Genomic DNA, 18552 nt, shown 5'->3' with positions numbered 1-18552 from the left:
GCAGAAGCAGGACTGTGGCTTTGAAGGAACCACGTGTGATATTTGAGGCTGGATTGTTATTTGGGGTTACTGATTCCCTTTGTGTGTGTGCGCGCGCGCGCAAAACATATGAAGTTGGATTCAGCTCCCTCACTGGATAATTTATGGCAAACGGTAGCTTTTGTCGAGAACCACATAGCAATTTGATCAAGGAGGACGAGGTTAAGGGGAGTGGAACTAGGTGTTGCCCCCCCCATTCATCTCAATTTTAGTGGCAGTATAAATTATGGTGAAATATGAAATGGAGTTAATGTTGTAAAGAGGGGTGGGATAGTTTTAAAAAGTGCGTTGTTGACTGTTGAAAATTCTTCTGCTTCCCCCCTGCCCCATTCAGATTTCTCTGAATGTCATTATTCTTGTATATATACTGTGACATTCAGTTGCTTAGCTTTATCTTTGTGGGTTATTAAAATAATAATTAATAAATGGAGCTTGGGGTATGAAGTGGTGTGGATTTATTTGTTTAATATACCGCACCAGTTGAAAAAATGTAACTCAGTACACTATTCTAAGAGTGGAAACAGAACACAGTCAACATGGTTAGTACGATAGCCTACTCCTCTTCCACGAATTTGCCCAATCATCTTTTAAAGCCATCCAAGTTGATGGCTGTCACTCCTGAGAGAGTGATTTCCATACTTTAACTGTCTGCAATTTAACATTCCTCCTGGAGAGGGTAGTTTTCAGTTATCCTCCACAGAAGCCAGACTAGCTGAGATTTCTGCCGTACTTCTTGCACGTTCCATTCCTTGCCCATCATGGCTTCTGGGCTGGAGCATCATGTTGAACCTGGGTCTGTTTGGACCAGTCTCTGCTAACCGTGGCCAGTTTTGGGTGCTGTGTTGCCCTTTGCCAACCTGGTGCCCTCCAGTTGCTTTGGAGTACAAGTCCCATCATCCCCAGCCAACGTGGCTATATAATTGTGGGTTCATGGGAGCATGGCGGTGCTGGGCTGCAGCTGATGGGACTTAGTCCAAAGCATTTCACATGCAAGTTGGCCATTTATTCAAAATGGGAGGCAGTAGTTTGGTATGCTCTATGGTGCCCTTGGAGGCCTAGAACCTCCCTCTTAGGGCCTTGTTGTAGACTTTGGTGTGGTCTTGAATGCTCCATGCTCTAGAAGTTCTGGTCTACCTTTCTGAACACACCTATTTGCAGAAGGAGGCTGATTCTGGATATGAACCGGCAGCCAATGCAGCAGTTTTGAAATGGCTACTGTTTGTTGTACCAAGTGAAGTTTAGAATACGTCTTGAAGGACAGACCCATCTAGACCCCATTGCAGTAATCCAATACGGAAGTTACCAGTATCCACTGAAGGCCTTCCTTTTCCAACAAGACTTTTAAGTGGAGATCTTTTGAAAATCCTAGTCTGTATCTACATTCTTAGAAATTTGTATTTACTTTTCGTTTAAATCTATTTGGGATGTTTTACGGAAAGAAATTCATAACATAAATAAAAGCACCCCCAGTTTTCCTTCTGTGCCTCTGAGATGCCCGAATGCCAGAGAGAAAGGAGCACAGGAGCTGTCCAGTGCGTGGCAGAGTGAGGCAGTGGGCAAGCTTTATGCGACTCAGGACCCTCCACCAATGTGGGTTTGTCCCTATCCCTCATTGGGCTTCCTTTTCCAGGCCAACCTCTGGTTTGCTACTGATACATGGAATTTGGAAGCAAGAAAGATTTTCATGCAGGAGCATCCAAAAGGATATTTTTTCTTTGGCACCCGGTTGGTGCACCTGGATATCCTGAGCCCTTTTTGTTTTCTAGCATCTGGTGAGTGGAGACAAAGTCTTGAGTTACATGAGTGGCCGGTGTGAGGTTTCTGATGGGAAGCCAGTTCAAAGGTAGATAAGCTGATGGGTTATTTTTCTCTCTCTTTTTTTTTGAAGAGCAATGCAGTTTCCCCTCTTCTGTTTTTTCCCTGCCAGCAAGGGCCAATTTATTCTTTTAAAGTCCCTTCTTATTTTAATTTTTGAAGCATTTATCTATTTGTTTTGGGTTAGAAGCTTCAGATACCAGGCGCTGTTGTCTTGAGTGTGACTCTTTTCAACTCCAGTCCAGCTGGCTGAGACGCAGGATGGAAAGGAAGCTTCAGCAGAGGGACTGCCCCCTTTCCTTTTCTTCCTTTTTTGCAGCCTAAATCAGTGAAGGTTTCGGCTACGTGCCTGTTGATGTACCCTAAGGGGCCCAGGCCTCTCCAGTTTTATAGCAGAGCGAGCAAATAACATCCATGCTTCAGGATAAATGTTGTTCGACATTTCTACCTTTTTGAGGAACTCCCTTGGATCCACCTAGCTCAGTATTGTCTATACTTGTGGTTCCCAATTTGTGGTCCATGGACCCCGGAGGGTCCACATAACCCACTCAGGGTTTTGTGGCACATACCTGTCAACTGTCTGGGACACCCCATTTTCGGGTCCCATGTTCTCGTGTGGGAACACTGCCTGGAAGACGCATGTCTCAGTCTAGTGCTGGGACATTTGGAGGGGGGGTATGGTGGCACCGTTCCCATAACAAAACCTACAACAGACATATCAATGTTTTCAAAAGCAGGGGGTCCCTATCTTGGCTTTTGAAAAACAGAGGGTCTGTAGTACTTAGCTAATGGGGAACCACTGGTCTACACTGATTATCAACAGCTTTCCAGGCTTTCAGACAAAAATCTCTCTTAGTCCTACCTGGAGTTGCCATCAGGGCTTGAACCCGGGACTGTCTGTACACAAAGCAGATGTTCTACGTTGAGCTGCACCCTTTCCCCCTTTTCTGCAGAGAGCCCGCCACATCTTCCTTGTGCTTTCCAGAGGTTCTGTGTTGTGTGTGCGCGCGCGCCTGGAATTGACTTGCTCAAACCTGCGCCCAGAGTGGCTGGGGCAACCCAGTCAGATGGGCGGCATAACAACAACAACAACAACAACTGGTTCCAGGGTATAGGTTGAGGGCACACAAGGTTCCAGGGTATAGATTGAGGGCACCCCCCCCCTTTGCCTGAAGCTAAGCAGGTCCGGGTCTAGTCAGTACCTGGAACCACATGTCCATAATGTATTTATCAATACTGTATTGTGTGCGCCACTTTGGGTTCCAGAGGGAGGAAGGGCAAGATACTGTCTCCTACAAGAGGCAGTGGTGTCTACCAACTTGCATGGCTTTTAAAGAGGTTTAGAGAAATTCACGGAGGAGAAGGCTATCAGCGGCTACTCACCCCAATAGCTATGTTTTACCTCCACCGTTGGAGGCAGTCATGTTTCTGAAAAACCAGTTGCTGGAAACTGCAGGAAGGGAGAGTGCTTTTATTCCCAGGTCCCTCTTGTGGGCTTCCCACTGGGGCATCTGGTTGGCCACTGTAAGAAGTGGATGCTGGACTAGATGGGTCACACTGCCTTCTTGTTATGTTCTTACTCCCACAATAATTCTGCTGTACTTGGATGGATGGGTCTCTAATAACATGTCTCTTCCGAATCTTTTGTTTTCTGTGCAGTTGTGACTTTTTGGGTGGCTACTAGTCATGATGGCTATGTACTGTACTCCCTGCGCCGGAGGTGGCCGAATAACAGCTGCTGGGAAATGGCTGCAAGGAGGGGGAGTTCTTTTACTTTCAGGCTTCATATAGGCAGCTGGCTCTTCACGGTGGGAATAGGATGCTCAACTAGGTGGGCCTTTGTTCCAATCCAGCAGGGTTCTTATGCTTGCGGCCTGCAGCTTTTCCTATGGGTGGTGTAAGGCTAGATTGACTTCCTCCAGCCTGCTTTGTTCCACTCCATAACTTCCTGGCTTTTCCTATTTGAAGGGCAGACACGCTGGTGGTTTCTCCTATGAGAAGCAACCTATGATCGGATTAGGATTGCTTTAACAAAGCTTGGGGGATTTGGAATTGAAGCCAAGGCAGGAATTCAAAACATGTTGTGGAGCTGGGGGAAGGTTGCTCTGTTGTTTTAGGATTTCCTGATAATGAGCTATGTTCATGGAGTGTACAGTGAACATTGGAAGAAGTACCTGTTTGGATCTATTGGTTGCGGAAATTTGGCATCAAGAGATAATCTGTATGTATTGATCTTTGTTTTTGTCATTAATCCATGTGTGTTTAGATCTTTATATTTATGTGTGTGTGTGTGTGTGTGTATACAAACACACACACACACACACGCACGCACGCATGCATGTACGTGTACATACACACCAAATCTGAAAGCTGTTTACAGTACAAAATCAAAACTCTAAAACATTTTGGAAAACAGAATATATCTGCACATATACAAAATGCTGGATTGCTGAGCAGTACTATCCAGAATGAACAGGGGGGGAAAGTGAAGTTCTCAGCAAGTACAGTGGTACCTCGGGTTAAGTACTTATTCGCTCTGGAGGTCCTTACTTAACCTGAAACTGTTCTTAACCTGAAGTACCACTTTAGCTAATGGGGCCTCCTGCTGCTGCCGCGCTGCCGGAGCACGATTTCTGTTCTCATCCTGAAGCAAAGTTCTTAACCTGAAGTCCTATTTCTGGGTTAGCCGAGTCTGTAACCTTAAGCGTATGTAACCTGAAGCATATGTAACCCGAGGTACCACTGTATCTAAAAGATGCTGTGGTTGGTGTCTGCTGGATAACATGCTGAGTGGAATAAACATTTTAATACTTCCATGTTTTGGATTGCAGTCAAAATTTCAATAACCCAGTTTGTGCAATCTGCTAGTCCCCATCGTGCACCTCACTGCAACTGGACGGTTGCAGTGGCTACTGGCTTCATCCTGATCTCTGGTACTGCATTTGGTGTGTATTTGGTTTTGTTTTTAAAAAATCTGGATTCTGTCAGTTATTCTGGTTGAATTCTTGTGCCTGTGAGGTTGTTGTTATTATTATATATTTCTTTATACCCGAACTTTTTCCCTGATGGGACTCAAGGCGGCTTGCATATAAAAAAATGAGAACTGCTAAAAACAGAAAAAACAATCATTTTTTAAAAAATTAAACTATATACATGTATAAAATCTGTTAAAACCATACAAATAAGTATAATAAAAACAACATGACACCAGCCCTTTCATTAAAAGGAGTCCGTTCCCAAAAGCCTGTTGGAACAAAAAAGTCTTTACCTGCTGACATGGACAAGGAGGGAGCCAGTCTGACTTCTCTAGGGTGGAAGTTCTAAAGTCTGGGAGAAGCCATCAAGATTCTGATTTAGTGCTCCTAGTCTGATGTTGAGTTGAGAACAGACATTGGCCTTGTCTTGCTCATGAGGAGGACCCCCCCCCTGTTGTACTGTGGATTTAAAGTGATACCATCAATTATCTGATTTTATGTCTTTGAAAGTCAGTTGCTTAGGCTTTCATGCTCAAATCCATCTGGACCCGGGTTAGTGGCACTGAAATCAGAAGAATAACATACAATTTGCATGATGAGCCTTTTCCAGATAATGTAAACATAGACATTGAATCAACATCCTAGATACCATAGCTGGTGTCAATATAGTGGACGAAAGTGTGATCTGTGGTTCAAGAGATCCCCAGTTCTCTTGACACAACAAGCTGAGGTCCAATAATTTCAACAGGTCTACTCTGAGAAGGCTGGATACAACTCTTAATATTTAGGCAGTGCCTTTTGACTAGCTGACATCCTTCATTTATATTAATTTTGTAATCCTTCCAACAGTCTTGTAACATTAACCTGTATTGCAGTTAAGTCTCACTGAAATTAGTGGGGCAGATCAGTCATGACATAAGAGCATTTTGGTGAGATTGAAGTACAAGTAATTTCATCTAGATCAGTTGTTCCAAAACTGTTTTGGGCTACCGTCCTCTTCGTCTCGTAAACTCACTCCCAGTGCCCCCTACCCTATAAAAGGCATTATTCAGAATAGCGGTTTGCATGACCCACTAAGGAAGGTAACAACATAAAAAAAATCAGAACTAACAATTAGTTGCACACTTACTCAAAATCCAGTTAAAACTACTTAGTTCTATTCATTCAACAAAATTGATGAACTTGGTTCAGTGAGAGCAGCTTTTCAAAGTCTGATTTACACCTTCAGCCCCCCCCCCCCGATGGTGGCACTGCCCATTTTGGGAACCATTGAATTTAGATCTATAGTCCATGGAGCTGGTTTAAAAGCTTTCAGTGAAAACAAAACATATTCCTGTGCATTTTGGGGGCGAAAAGTGTTATGTGTTAGAGCCGCTTTTCACTTGGCGTGCTGCAGAAAGCAACTTTTCATCACAAACAACAACATAATAGCCCTTTGGCAATAAGCTTCAGAAATGCCTTTGTTTATCACGGTCCAGTCTATGGCCTTCGCCATTCCTCCTGTCCTCCCCTCCTCCAAATGGAAAAAAGAATAATTTCTAGAAACTTAAACCAAAAGTTAAAGGATCTCAGGGGGGTCATCCTTCCTGTAGGAAGCAGATTTTGGCACCTCTTGCTGATATTGTGGTGGCGGTGGTTCTCGGGGAGAGACGGCCGGGCGTATCAGTTTCAAAGAATGCCGTGTGCGGCTGATATGACATATTAATGAAACGAAGATTAATACCATGTGACACTGCTGCTGCTTAGCTGTACAAGCAGGGGCTAACGAAGCTAATTGAAAACATACTCCTGGTTCACAAAATTATAACTTAGTGACGGCTTATGTCAGAAAGGAATAATTTTCATCCCATCTTGAGCTGCCTCTGGAGCGATCTTGGCCCCCTGGCCCTAATCCTGTAAAAGATCAAACACACATCCTAGGCTGGTTAGTGCAATTTCAGAAAGAGGCAAGCAGGAGCAAAGACTAGCATTTCAGCACTCCCCCCCCCCCAATAATTAAAATTAGACTTCACTAGTTTGATGCTAAAGAAATGTGCCCTGAAAGTATAGATTCCCCCCCCCCCAAATATTCACGTTTCTTCAGAATTACGGTACTTTGGGGCTTCATCTCATGCTAGTCTAACAGAGAACAGACCCATTGAAATTGATGGGCATGACTAACACAGGTTCATTAATTTCAGTGGAACTACTCTGATTAATTCTTAGTTGGATATAACCCAAATAACCTTGGGAGAGGAAAACCTGGGATATAATTATTTCTAAGATACATTTGGCTGCTGTGGTGTAGTGCTTAAAAGTGAGATACCAAGGTCCAAATCCCACTGCCATGAAGCTCACTGGATGATTTTGGGCCAGTCCCTCTTTTTCAGTATAACCTACTTCACAGGGTTGTTCTGAGGGGACTGTGGATCTTCTTGGGCTCCTAGGAAGGGAGGTGGGATATAAATGTAGTATTCAGTGCTTTTTTGGTTTTAAAAGAACGTCCCAATACTTATATATCGAGCATAGAGCTGTCAGGACCAGCACAAAATGGCTGCCATGGTCAGCAAAGTTAAGATGTGTTAGCACTCTGTACTGGTGAATACTGTCACACAGACAAAAAAGCCGTGCTGGTGACAATGATGATAATAATTATAATACTAAATAATAGCAATAGGAGTTCAGGCCACTTGCGGCAATGGCTCTATTTTGGTCCATTGAATTTCTGCTTCTTCAAAACAATGAAGTTGCAATAATGTGACTACTCAGATCTGACTGAATAATAGTAATATTAATAATAATAATTGATGATATAATACAGCACAAGGCTGCCTTCATGCAATAAGCTCTCTGTCTGTCAGCTGAGAGGCGGGTCCTTCCTAGGGGAAAGTTTCCCACATTGTCAACCAGGGTGCCTCCATTGTAACAATACTGGGGCTGTCAGCAAGGAGTGTCGGCTTTCTCTGCAATGTCCCTGGAAGTCTTTCCTTTCAGTATCTCTTCAGTTTTGTTGTCATTACTTATTAAGTCTCTCAGTATGGGCTTCCTGGAGGTGTCTGGTTTTTGACTTTAGGATGGTGGATGAGACTATCCCTTAGCCTGATCCAGCTAGGCCTATTTTTAAAGTTTTATTTTAAGTATGTATCTGTTTGCGGGTGAACCCCAGCAATAGATTTACACAGAAGGATAAACCTCAATATAAATTTTACGGTAAAAACGGAAAAGAGAAGTGACTAAAGTGGAAATAAAGGAAATTTGAAAGCATTCCTGTTTACCCAGGCAGATGAATACTGTTCCTGGCAAGTCTGAGATCACTGGATAGAACAATGTTTTTAACTGTAACTGATTTTAGATGCTTTTCATTATAATTGTTTTTAGAATGTTTCATCTGTTTTGTTTTTCTCTCTCTTTGTTTTTATTTTTAAATTGTGGATCTGTTTGCCTCCCTTGGCCCAATGGGGAGGAAGGGTGGGGTTAATAATAATAATACAGTAATTATTATTATTATTATTATTATTATTATTATTATTATTATTATTATTATTATTACTATTACTAGTCTTTGGGGACCTTGAACTTAGGTTGCAATGCTGTTAATTCAAGGGCTGAAACAAGTTGAAAGAGAAGAAGTGATTTCTAACTGTCTTGAGGAACTGTGTGAAATAGCTGCAAGGTTGTTACCTCCATTCAGCCTTCTCCAATAGATGTTCCCAGATGTTTTGTACTGCAATTCCCATCAGCACGGCCATTTTGGACTCTCATCTCCCAGCAGTCCAAAATATCTGGAGGGCATCAGGTTGGGGAAGTCCAGTCTAGTGGTTGGAACTCACAGTTCCCTAGAGACACACAATGACCCCTGAACAAACCAAGATAACCAGCAAAGGAATTTGGTAGGAATGCTTGTTCTTGAGTATAAATGGGTTGTTATTTTGGGACACAGCAAACACAAGTTGTTGTTGTTTTTTAAAAAGAGGAGACAGGGAAAACTTTTATTTTAGTGCAAATGTTCCCCTTGTTTTTGAATGTGGATATTTGTAATTATAGGGCAGTTCTTTAAAAGATTGGGGACCACAATAAAGTAGATCCAGAAACCAGACAAGTGCTTTCGTTTACTACCCTTGTAAACACATTTCCTTCCCCCTCTCCCCACCACCATGACCACTGTGGAACGCCAACAGCTTAGCAGCAACTCAAACCAGCTGCCCAAGATGTTACTTAACCCTCCGAAGGGGCTTTCAACTTAATAGTGTGTCAGAAATTGATGGTGAACTTGGACGGTGCCTTGGTACAGCTTCACTTCTGATTAAATGGAACTGCTTCCAGCAGCTCTCCATGGGGTTTTAAAGCACACTGCTCCGGTTTTTATTTAATGTATTGTTTTGCTTGTTTATCTCTTTTTGTGGGAAGTCTCCAGTGGCACTGCCTTGAGTTCTTGAATGGCAGAGTGTCACAGGGACTGATTTTGGGTGGATGGGCACTATGTTTTGGGAGAAGGGGATCACGTATGAGATTAAGGAGGGGGGCTGATGTTGACATCATGGTAAGTGAGATTTGAAATGACAAGATAGGCAAGAGCTCAGTTCTGAAGATCAGAAACATGACTGGCAGTGGCTCTGTAGGGTTTCAGACAGTGGTCTTGGGAGATGCTGAAGATTGAACTTGGGCCTGGTCTGGAGGCTCTAGCTTGTGCAAAAAGCTGTTGCTCGACTGTTGATGGGGACAGACGATCGCCATCACATAACTGCACTGCTCAAAATTCTGGGCCAGGTTCAAAGCTTGCATATTCATATACAAAGCCCTTCAACAATTTGGGTCCAGGCTACCTCAAGAAGTGGTAGTCCCTCATGGCTCAGATGTATGACCACTAGGGGTTGTGTTGTGTTCTGTATTGTGGGCCCAGTTTTATGGAACCCCCTTCCATTTGAGGTCAGACAGAACCCCTCCACCTGGTGCCTATTGTAGACTTTTCCTATTTCAGCAGGCATTTTAATGGATGTCTGATTCCACAGTTTTAACTTGTGTTTATCTTTCATATTACATTTTTGAAAACCACTTAAGAGACTACTGTGGCTAAGCAGTATGAGCATGGTTTAAATAATAACAACAACCTGGGACCTGTAAATCATGTGCTTTACCGGTGAGCTACAGTCCTCCCTTTCAAAAACCAAACAATTTGTTACATGGAAGGTACTAGAACATAGGCAGCTATGAGATCATTGACCCATCTAACTCAGGGTTCCCAAACTTCTTTTTTCTCTGGGTCACACTTTCAGAATGAAGATTTGCTCAGGCCATGCCAAACTTTTTATTGATAAGAAATACATTGGAAGATGTAAAGAAACAACTCCTAACAGTGCTTGATTTATAACATAGAACACAAAACACAACTACTTTATAATATGATCACTGTCCTTGAATCTTGCTGCCACACTTGCCATCCTCTCCTTTGAGGACCACTGATCTAACTCAACAGTGGCACTGACTCACCAGGGTTTCAGGCTGTGAGTCTCTCGCATCCCTAGCTGGAGGTGCCGAGATTTGAACCTGGGACCTTCTATATGCAAAGCAGATGCTCTACCACTGAGCTATGGCCCCTTCTCCACAGGCATGTGCCAAAGGGCTTCCTGGGGGGTGGGGTGGGGAACTGGTTTGCTGTTTGCCCCCTGTTGAGTGCCTTGTTTTCATTTGTTTATTGATCTTTTAAAAGAAAGTGTATTTCAGCTTTCTGCTCAAAGCCTTCAGATAGCTTTGCGGTATTAACAAACCATTGAAAATGCTGTAAAGGCCTTAGAAGAACATTAAAGCATTAACAAATGGAGAGTGTGTGTTTGTGTTTTTGAAAGGCAAACAAAATGTCTATGATATGGAATCGCTTCTCAGCTTGCCACTTAAAAATGTTGAAAGTGGCCTGTGAATATTTTGTTCATTTGTTTAGACAATTTATATACTGCTTACATACTTATTTACCAGAATAGCTAAGCTAAGCAGTTTGCAACATATCTTAAAACATCATAAAGATAAAAGGCAAGAAATACTAGGAAAAATTCATATTCTAGAGCAACGCAATTAACAACCAAACAGATCCTATCATCATTGTTTTATTTCTTAACTTGCATTGTAACATTTCACCTCTCGTTTCTTTTGCAGGTATTCCTTTGGTAAGTGAACATAACTCAGAAAAACTCCAGTAGTTGTATTTTCATGCACTTTTGGGGTATGTAATACTTTACAATTTCTCTATTGCTATTCTTCCTCCCACACTTTTTTTAAAAAAGGGAAATAGTTATAACCTTTTAGGACTTATGGACACATTTGCAAACAGGATAAACTGAGAATTAATTTTATAATGAATGATTTTAGAGTGTTGTTTGTGCTATACTTTTGTACTGTTTTATTGTTGTTAGCTGCCCTGAGCCCGGCTTCGTCTGGGGAGGGCGGGATATAAATAAAATTTATTATTATTATTATTATTATTATTATTATTATTATTATTATGGGCACGCTCATCCCCACACCCCACACCCTACTCTGTTGTTGTTATTTATTTATTGCATTTATATCCCACCATTTCCTCCCAGGAGCTCAAGGTTCTCCTCCTCCTCATTTAATACCCACAACAACCCTGTGAGGTAGTTTAGGCTGAGAGGCAGTGACTGGCTCAAGGTCCCTCAGATCCTGTGGGGATGCGGGTGGCGCTGTGGGTTAAACCACAGAGCCTAGGATTTGCCAATCAGAAGTTCGGTGGTTTGAATCCCCGCGACAGGGTGAGCCCCCGTTGCTCGGTCCCTGCTCCTGCCAACCTAGCAGTTCGAAAGCACGTCAAAGTGCAAGTAGATAAATAGGTACGGCTCCAGCAGGAAGGTAAACGGCGTTTCCGTGCGCTGCTCTGGTTCGCCAGAAGCGGCTTAGTCATGCTGGCCACATGACCTGGAAGCTGTACGCCAGCTCCCTCGGCCAATAAAGCGAGATGAGTGTGCAACCTCAGAGTTGTCCACGACTGGACCTAATGGTCAGGGTTCCCTTTACCTTTTTAATAGAGCATCAGCATGAAGCCAAACAATTGGTGATGGCTACTAAGTTATTGCCAAAAACGGAGGAGAATTAAACTGGTTTTACCTGCTTGTGGAGGCACATCCAGGCTTTCAGGGGAAGGGGATTCTGGAGCCGGGACTCCACAACACAGAAGACCCTCTCATGCATCACCATATGGTGGGTCACACTTCTATGCCTTTCAGACAGCACAGGTTTTGCTTGGTTTCAAGAGGAACCATATGAATTGGTCAGAACTTGCACTGGTAGGTGAATTTGTAAGAAGGCATTTGAGTCCCAAAGCCACAGGACTTTAAATATCATATAGTAACCTTTGTGGTGGATGCTTCTTTGATGGGCTTTTGGTTTCAGCTTTTTCCCAGTGGCATGCCAGGTGTGCCCGGTGCCTCCTAGTAACTTTTTTTGGGGATGTTGTAGGAGATTGCCACCACCATCCATCTCTGCTCACCCACCACTCCCGATTTCTGGCTTATGTAAAAACATGAGGAGATACAGCTTCTTCCTCAACTGGGTCAAGTCTTTGAGTCCTGGTTAATCAAACCCTTTGTACACAGCAGGCCTCTGCTCTATTCCTTCTGTTTTTGGATGAGATGCTTCTGAGTTGGGATTAATGAAATAAAAATGCCTCAAGCCTCCCCCCGCGGTTCTTTATTTTTTTGGCGAGGAATGCAGGAAACCCACAATATATTTTTGTTATAATAGAACTGTGGAACAGTGACATTTTGTCGTCTATCTGTTGTTGTCAGAAGGCATTTAAATATTGCTGAGCTTTTTTTTTTTTGGTGGGGGGAATCCCACTTTAGCATTGAGTAGTGTTTACTTCAAAGGACAGTCTTAACAGTTCCTGCTGGGATCCTTTGTACCTGCTGGGTGCTTCCTGTTCCCTTGCAGGAAGCATGGTGCTTGCTTTTTTTATTTTTTTTAAAGCATATTTTGAGATTGGCTCGTATTTCAAACAAAAACCATCTTTATTAATAGTGGGCTATATTGAATGAAACCACTACTAGTGCAATGGTACTTCTCTCCTCTCCCCCCCTCCCCCAATTTGCTCCAGAGGGTTGGGGAAACCTCAGATCAGATTTTGTTGGGTTGGGGGCGCAGTAGGAGCAGGGAAGGTGAAGTTCTGTTGCGCAAGCAGAAGTTATTTCTCAAGTGCAATGCCTTAAACTCATCTTATCATGAGGCCTATGTGGAACACTTGCATTCAGCAGCAGTCTACCCCCGAATGAGGTGTCTGTGTTCTGCGGCAGACTGCCTCTGTAGGGAGTGTAGCAAGAGAGTTTCTTTTGCATTCTTGCCCTGCTAATGGGCTTCCTGTGGGTATCAGGTTGGCCGCTGGGCTAGAGGGATCTTTTATTCTGATCCAGCAGGGCTGCTTTAATTATTTTTCATTTTTTATTTCTGCATACAAACCCTTTACTTTAGCAGAGATCCACCTCTGAATAACCGATGATGTTCTTGGCTTGTTCTTGAGCTGTTTTGCTAAGACGACAACCAGGGTGGTGTCTCTGGACCAGGTGTGGCAAGGTTTAATGCTGTCGGGAGTTCCCCATGGGTGCAATGGCCTCCGTTGCCCTCGGGGCTGGAATTTCTCTGCAGCGATGTCACTGCCACAAAGCTGAGCCCTAACCGTGTTTGTCATGCTCTGCTGCCCTTGACGGTCTCCCGTGGCCTGGCTTCCTCCTTGATCCCCCTATTCCTTGGGGAGAGAGGGAGGGAGAGAGACCTTCCCTGGTCCCAGAGGTGGAGCTTAATAAGAAGCACCTGTTTCAAAGGCCTGGGACACTTCTACCACAGCTGTTCGCAGTGTTCAGCCATTTCCTGGCCAGCTGGGTCATGAGAATGTTCTCACCACCTAGAGATCTGTTGCTGGGCTTGGGGTGAATCCACCCCCCGGGAAATGTCCTTTAATTTAGCCCTCAGCTACAGATGGTGGACCCTTTTTCCAATGTTGAAATGCAACCCAAAGTAAGGACTAGTTTGCTCCTATTACTATGGCGACTCAATAATAATAAAGTTACACATTGCCTTTTACTTATTACAATTAATTTATTAATCACCTTCTAAACTACTATCTCAAGGCGATTGATGTATAAAATAATTAAGAACAGCTAAAAGCACAAAATACATTTAAAACAAGACTAAAATCCTAACAAATGGACACTTGTGGTAAATATCCATTTATCCAGCTGGAAAAGCCTGTCTCAATGTGATGTACAGACTTACCATTGAGAACCGTTAAGATAGTTTAAAAAAAAAGATAAAAAAACAACTGAGGATAGGGTTAAATGCAATAAAAAAGGGAACTGAGGCAGAGACCTTTTCTTCTAGCTTGGAACGTTTGTTGAAATAGAAATGTTTTCAGTTGCTTCTGGGAAGTACATAATAATAATAATAATAATAATAATAATAATAATAATAATAATAATAATAAGGAGGAGGAGGAGGAGGAGGAGGATGTATCTTAATATGGGTGTTGTTTCCAATAAACAGGGGCAGCTACAATTAAGGCCCTGCTCAGAGTTACTTTGGAGCTGGTTTCTGAAATTTTGGGGACTTGAAGGAAAAACTCCAGCAGAAAACAGTGACTTACTGGGTATATAAGATAGAAGGCGTTCTCTTAAGCAACCTAGCCCTAAGATGTACAGGGCCAGTAACAGATTGGCAACCAGGGCGAAACCCACATGTTCTGTGCTGTTGGTAGTTTGACCCCACAATAAATTTTATGCAGTGGCAACAATGCACTTGGCAGTTTACAGGAAAAAAATCCTTCACCAACCTGCTACCTTCCAGATATTTTGGACTACAACTCCCATCAGCCTCAGCCCCTACCTAAAACACCTGGAGGGCAAAGTGTTAGCAATCGCTATAAGCAGCTCTCTCTCCCTCCTCCCCTCTCTCACACACGCTTGTTCAGCCCTGAAGAAAATATAATATAAAATCTAGATGGAGGGAGGGGAGACACAAACAGGAAGAAGCAAGGCGCCCACTATCTCTAATTTCCCTGGGGGTGGAAGGAAGACATTTTTGATTCAACAATCTTTTCCAGCTGGATTAAAAGGTCTCTTAGCAGTTCGTTTTGTATTGCTTTTAAACCTATCATCAGTTGCTTTTGGTACTGCTTTTAAAACTATCTTAGCTGTTTTTATGGTCTGGCCATGAGACATGAGGCGTTTCATAAATATTATTGTTATTGTTATTCATTTAAAGTAACGAGAATCTTAAAAACGTTCCTTGGAATCGCTTCTGCTCTCTCTTAATTCGGGGTCCTGTTTGTTTCTTAGCCTGGAAAGGGTTTTGTGTTTGTGTGTCGATAACTTTTTTTTATTTGTAGAAACGGGACAATTGGGCTGTTGATTATTCCTGTTGTCCGTGTACGACTGGGGGGAGAAACCCCTTTCCCCTTCTGCCTTATTAAATCTATTTTTCAAGCTGTCACTTAGCTGGCCTTTAGCGACAGAGTCGGATGTTTATATGGCCCTGGATGCTGCAGTGCTTGTTTCCAATTGTGCGAGCACCTTGCCCCAGCCGTTGTGAATTAAATGCTCCTCACGACCTCTTGCCCTCCCTGCTCTTAAATTCATGCTTTAAAAACAGCTTAATGAGGGGTTTACTGGCCCAATTGAAAGTTTTTATTAAAACCTATTAGTGTGCTAGAGTAGCCCGCATGAAGGAAGCAATTAGCCCGGAGCGACTCTTAACTCTCTTTCTCTCCTGGCCTACAGCTATGCCAGGTTTTCCGCTAAACTGTTTCCAGATTCAGCCTTAACCCGAAACGTTGCCATTTTTTTTTTGCATGAGATTCATACCCTCTGGCTTAATTTATAGCTTTGTTTCCTTCGCTCTCCCTAACCTTAGTTCACAATGACATTTTGGGTTTTAATTTAATTAGAAGGGGCAATAAGAGGCTGTTCCTCATTATCTTGGTCTGTCTTGTTGCTGTGCATTAATGCAAACTTGCATATGAACACCCTTCCCAAAATAAAAATAAAATTTGGCTGGCATGTTTTTAAACCTCTGCCTCCAAATCAGGCAGAAGCTGCTATTTCCCATCCTGGATGTTATGCTTCACTTTCCCCTTCCACAAATAATGTGCTCTAAGTGGCTTATAAGTATAAAAGCAAAACGTAAAAACAACTGTTAAAACACAAAATTATCAAACAAAGAACAGGGGCAAAAGCCTTAAGAGGCCCTCATCAGCAATCAAGTTAATAATTAGCCACACATCAAAAGCATGTTTTAAGCCTTACAGGCAGAAACTTAAGAAACTGATACAGGCAATTTTGGGACACGTTTTTTATTTATTTACCCGAAGCTGCCTCCTAATGTATCTTGGGGTCATAGACTATCCCCAGCGAAGGCATCTGTGTTGTGTCAGGAGAAGAACATTTAAATCTGATTCCTGGATCAGCTTTTGTTTGGGGAAAACCACATGGGACATTCCAGCCCCCCCCCCCAATAATACTTAAACAGGAATTTTAAAAATGTACATAGGCAATTGGGGTGGGTGCATTTTCCTCTCCCAGGCCAAATTCAGATGTATCTTGGGCTGTTAAATTGCCCCCCAAAAGCCATGTCAGCATCAGGGCACTTGCCTGCTTTCTTTGGTTCAGTGCTGTGTAAACCAGACACAAGGTTTTTAGTAAATTGAGTAAAATATTATCATATAACAATAATTAATTCTTTATTTTTAGACCACCTTTCATTAAGCCCACAGTGCAACTTGCTATCACCTTCTGAGTACAGTTCAAGCATTATGATGAAGACTGTAATAATGGAAATAAACAATAGTAGAGAGTTTGGTATAAAATTATCATAAGCACCATCACTAATGGAGGCAGTGTGGCATAGTGGTTAGAGAGTTGGAGTAAGACCTAGGAGACCAGGGTTCAAATCCCCACTCAGCCACGAAGCACCCTGGGTGACCTTGGGCCAGTCTCTCACTCTTAGGCTAGACTACCTCACAGGATTGTTGTGGGGATTAAATGGGAAGGATGAGAACCATTAACATCACCTTGAGGTCCTTGGAAGAAAAAGTGGTATATAAATGCAATAAAATAAATAACTTGCAGCCCTCCAGATATTTTTTGGACTCCAGTTCCTACCAGCCCCAGCCAGCATGGTCAGGACTGATGGAAGTTGTAGTTTAGCCACACCTGATGATTCCCCACCCTTGCATTATGCACCATCCTTCAAAAGTGCAACGTGCCTATTATTGAGCAGCTGAGCCGGAAAAGCGTCTTTCTGAACTCCTTGCAGTCACAGGGGATTGTGGGAAAGGACAGGGGAAAATAATTAAACCAATTAACTCTCCCGGGCGACAGAGGGCCTTCAAGTTCTTGCTAGCTGCAATCTGCACGTATCCGCAGCTAAGTAACTATACATAATTACAAAGTTTGGAAATGGCAGGAATGAGATTAATTTACGTTACGCAGGACCCTTGTGCCACTAAGTCAGATTTGAAAAACTCTCAGCACAAACAAACACAAACTGCCCTGCCAATCTTCTTGGAGCTCAAGGAGACCAGAATTCAAAGCAAACAGTGTTTAGTGGGAAGGGAAAGCAAACAGATTTTGGATATGTTTCCTTGCTCCCCGCCCCCATCAAAAACCATGTGTGCGATTAGCCGGAACTGATAACTGCCCGGAAACAAATAATGATGAAATGTTGAGCCAGATCTGTCTGGAAGGCATTGGAACCCACTTATCGCTGCTTATAATGTCTCAGATATGAAATGGTTATGTTTTACAAAGGGGGGAAAATCTTTTAAATCAAAACCTCAAAATTCTATCCAAAGTGTTCCTAATTAGTCTGCAGACAGACTGCTGCTTACAGCCACAGGCTGTCCGTTGAACGCAGAGGATGGCCAGATTCTCAAATGGGCAAATTTGTAACCATGAGGTTGGTTACCTGTCCCGTGGCTGCCTGACAGGGGAGCAAATTGCACTCAGGACCAAAAGATCTCAAAAGTCATTGCCGCTTTCCCCTCTCAGCTACCTCCATTTGCATCTGCTTTTTGCAGTGCTGTGCTTTGCCCCTTGAAATCGTTCGCATAATTGCTGCAATCACACCTGCTACTTTGCAATAATAGTTTTAATGGTAGGTTTTGCTCTCAGTATATACCCCCCTTCTTCTTTTTTACCTGAGCATGTGGTGCCTGTCTAGCAAGATGAAGCTCAAATATTATCTCTCACAAGACAGGAGAGCCTTCTCAAAAACAGTCGGTGCAGGTTCTTGTTACCTGTGCTGAACTCCAGCACTCTTGAACCAAACGATGCATGTATGGCTGTTGTTTTGGCAGCTCTGAGGTGGGCCATAGCTCATTGGTAGAATACAGGCGTTACGTGTCAAAAGTATCCCTGGCAGATCAGGGAAGAAATAATGGGAAAGGTGTCTACCTGAAACCCAGGCCATTCCCATTCAGTGTGACGTAAGCTGTAACGTACAGAACGCAGGAAGCTGCATTGTACTGAGTCAGAGTGTTGATCCAGCTAGCTCAGTTAGGCCATTGATCCATCTAGCTCAGTATTATATCTGCACCAGCATTGGCTCTCTTGCGTTGCCAGGGATTGAACATGGGACCTTCTCATTGCAAAGCAGATGCTCTGCCACTGAGCCCCTTCCCTTCCCTTCCCTTCCACGTAGCCTCTTCAGTACAGATACGTTATTTTTCTACCGTGGACAGCACCCTTGT

General features: G+C 43.1%; 1 protein-coding gene across 4 annotated transcripts in view; it reads left to right on the top strand.

The window, feature by feature from the left end:
* LMF1 (lipase maturation factor 1) overlaps window positions 1-18552 on the top strand; it is a 157510-nt gene that overhangs the window by 5984 nt on the left and 132974 nt on the right. For 3 of the 4 annotated variants that reach the window (XR_014213590.1, XM_082199107.1, XM_082199108.1), the window contains exon 3: window positions 10956-10966. Coding sequence is in view for 3 of the 4 variants with exons in the window: in XM_082199107.1 (XP_082055233.1) it covers window positions 10956-10966 (11 nt within the window). In the remaining variant the exon portion in view is untranslated. Of the gene's footprint in view, window positions 1-10955; window positions 11023-18552 lie in introns of those variants that run through there. The other variant, XM_082199110.1, reaches the window with a different exon arrangement.

The sequence above is a fragment of the Podarcis vaucheri genome (assembly GCF_965113315.1).
Source record: "Podarcis vaucheri genome assembly, chromosome: 14".
Classification (NCBI taxonomy): domain Eukaryota; kingdom Metazoa; phylum Chordata; class Lepidosauria; order Squamata; family Lacertidae; genus Podarcis; species Podarcis vaucheri.
The sequence above is the reverse complement of the archived record's forward strand: the minus strand, read 5'-3'. Positions and strand labels throughout refer to the sequence as shown.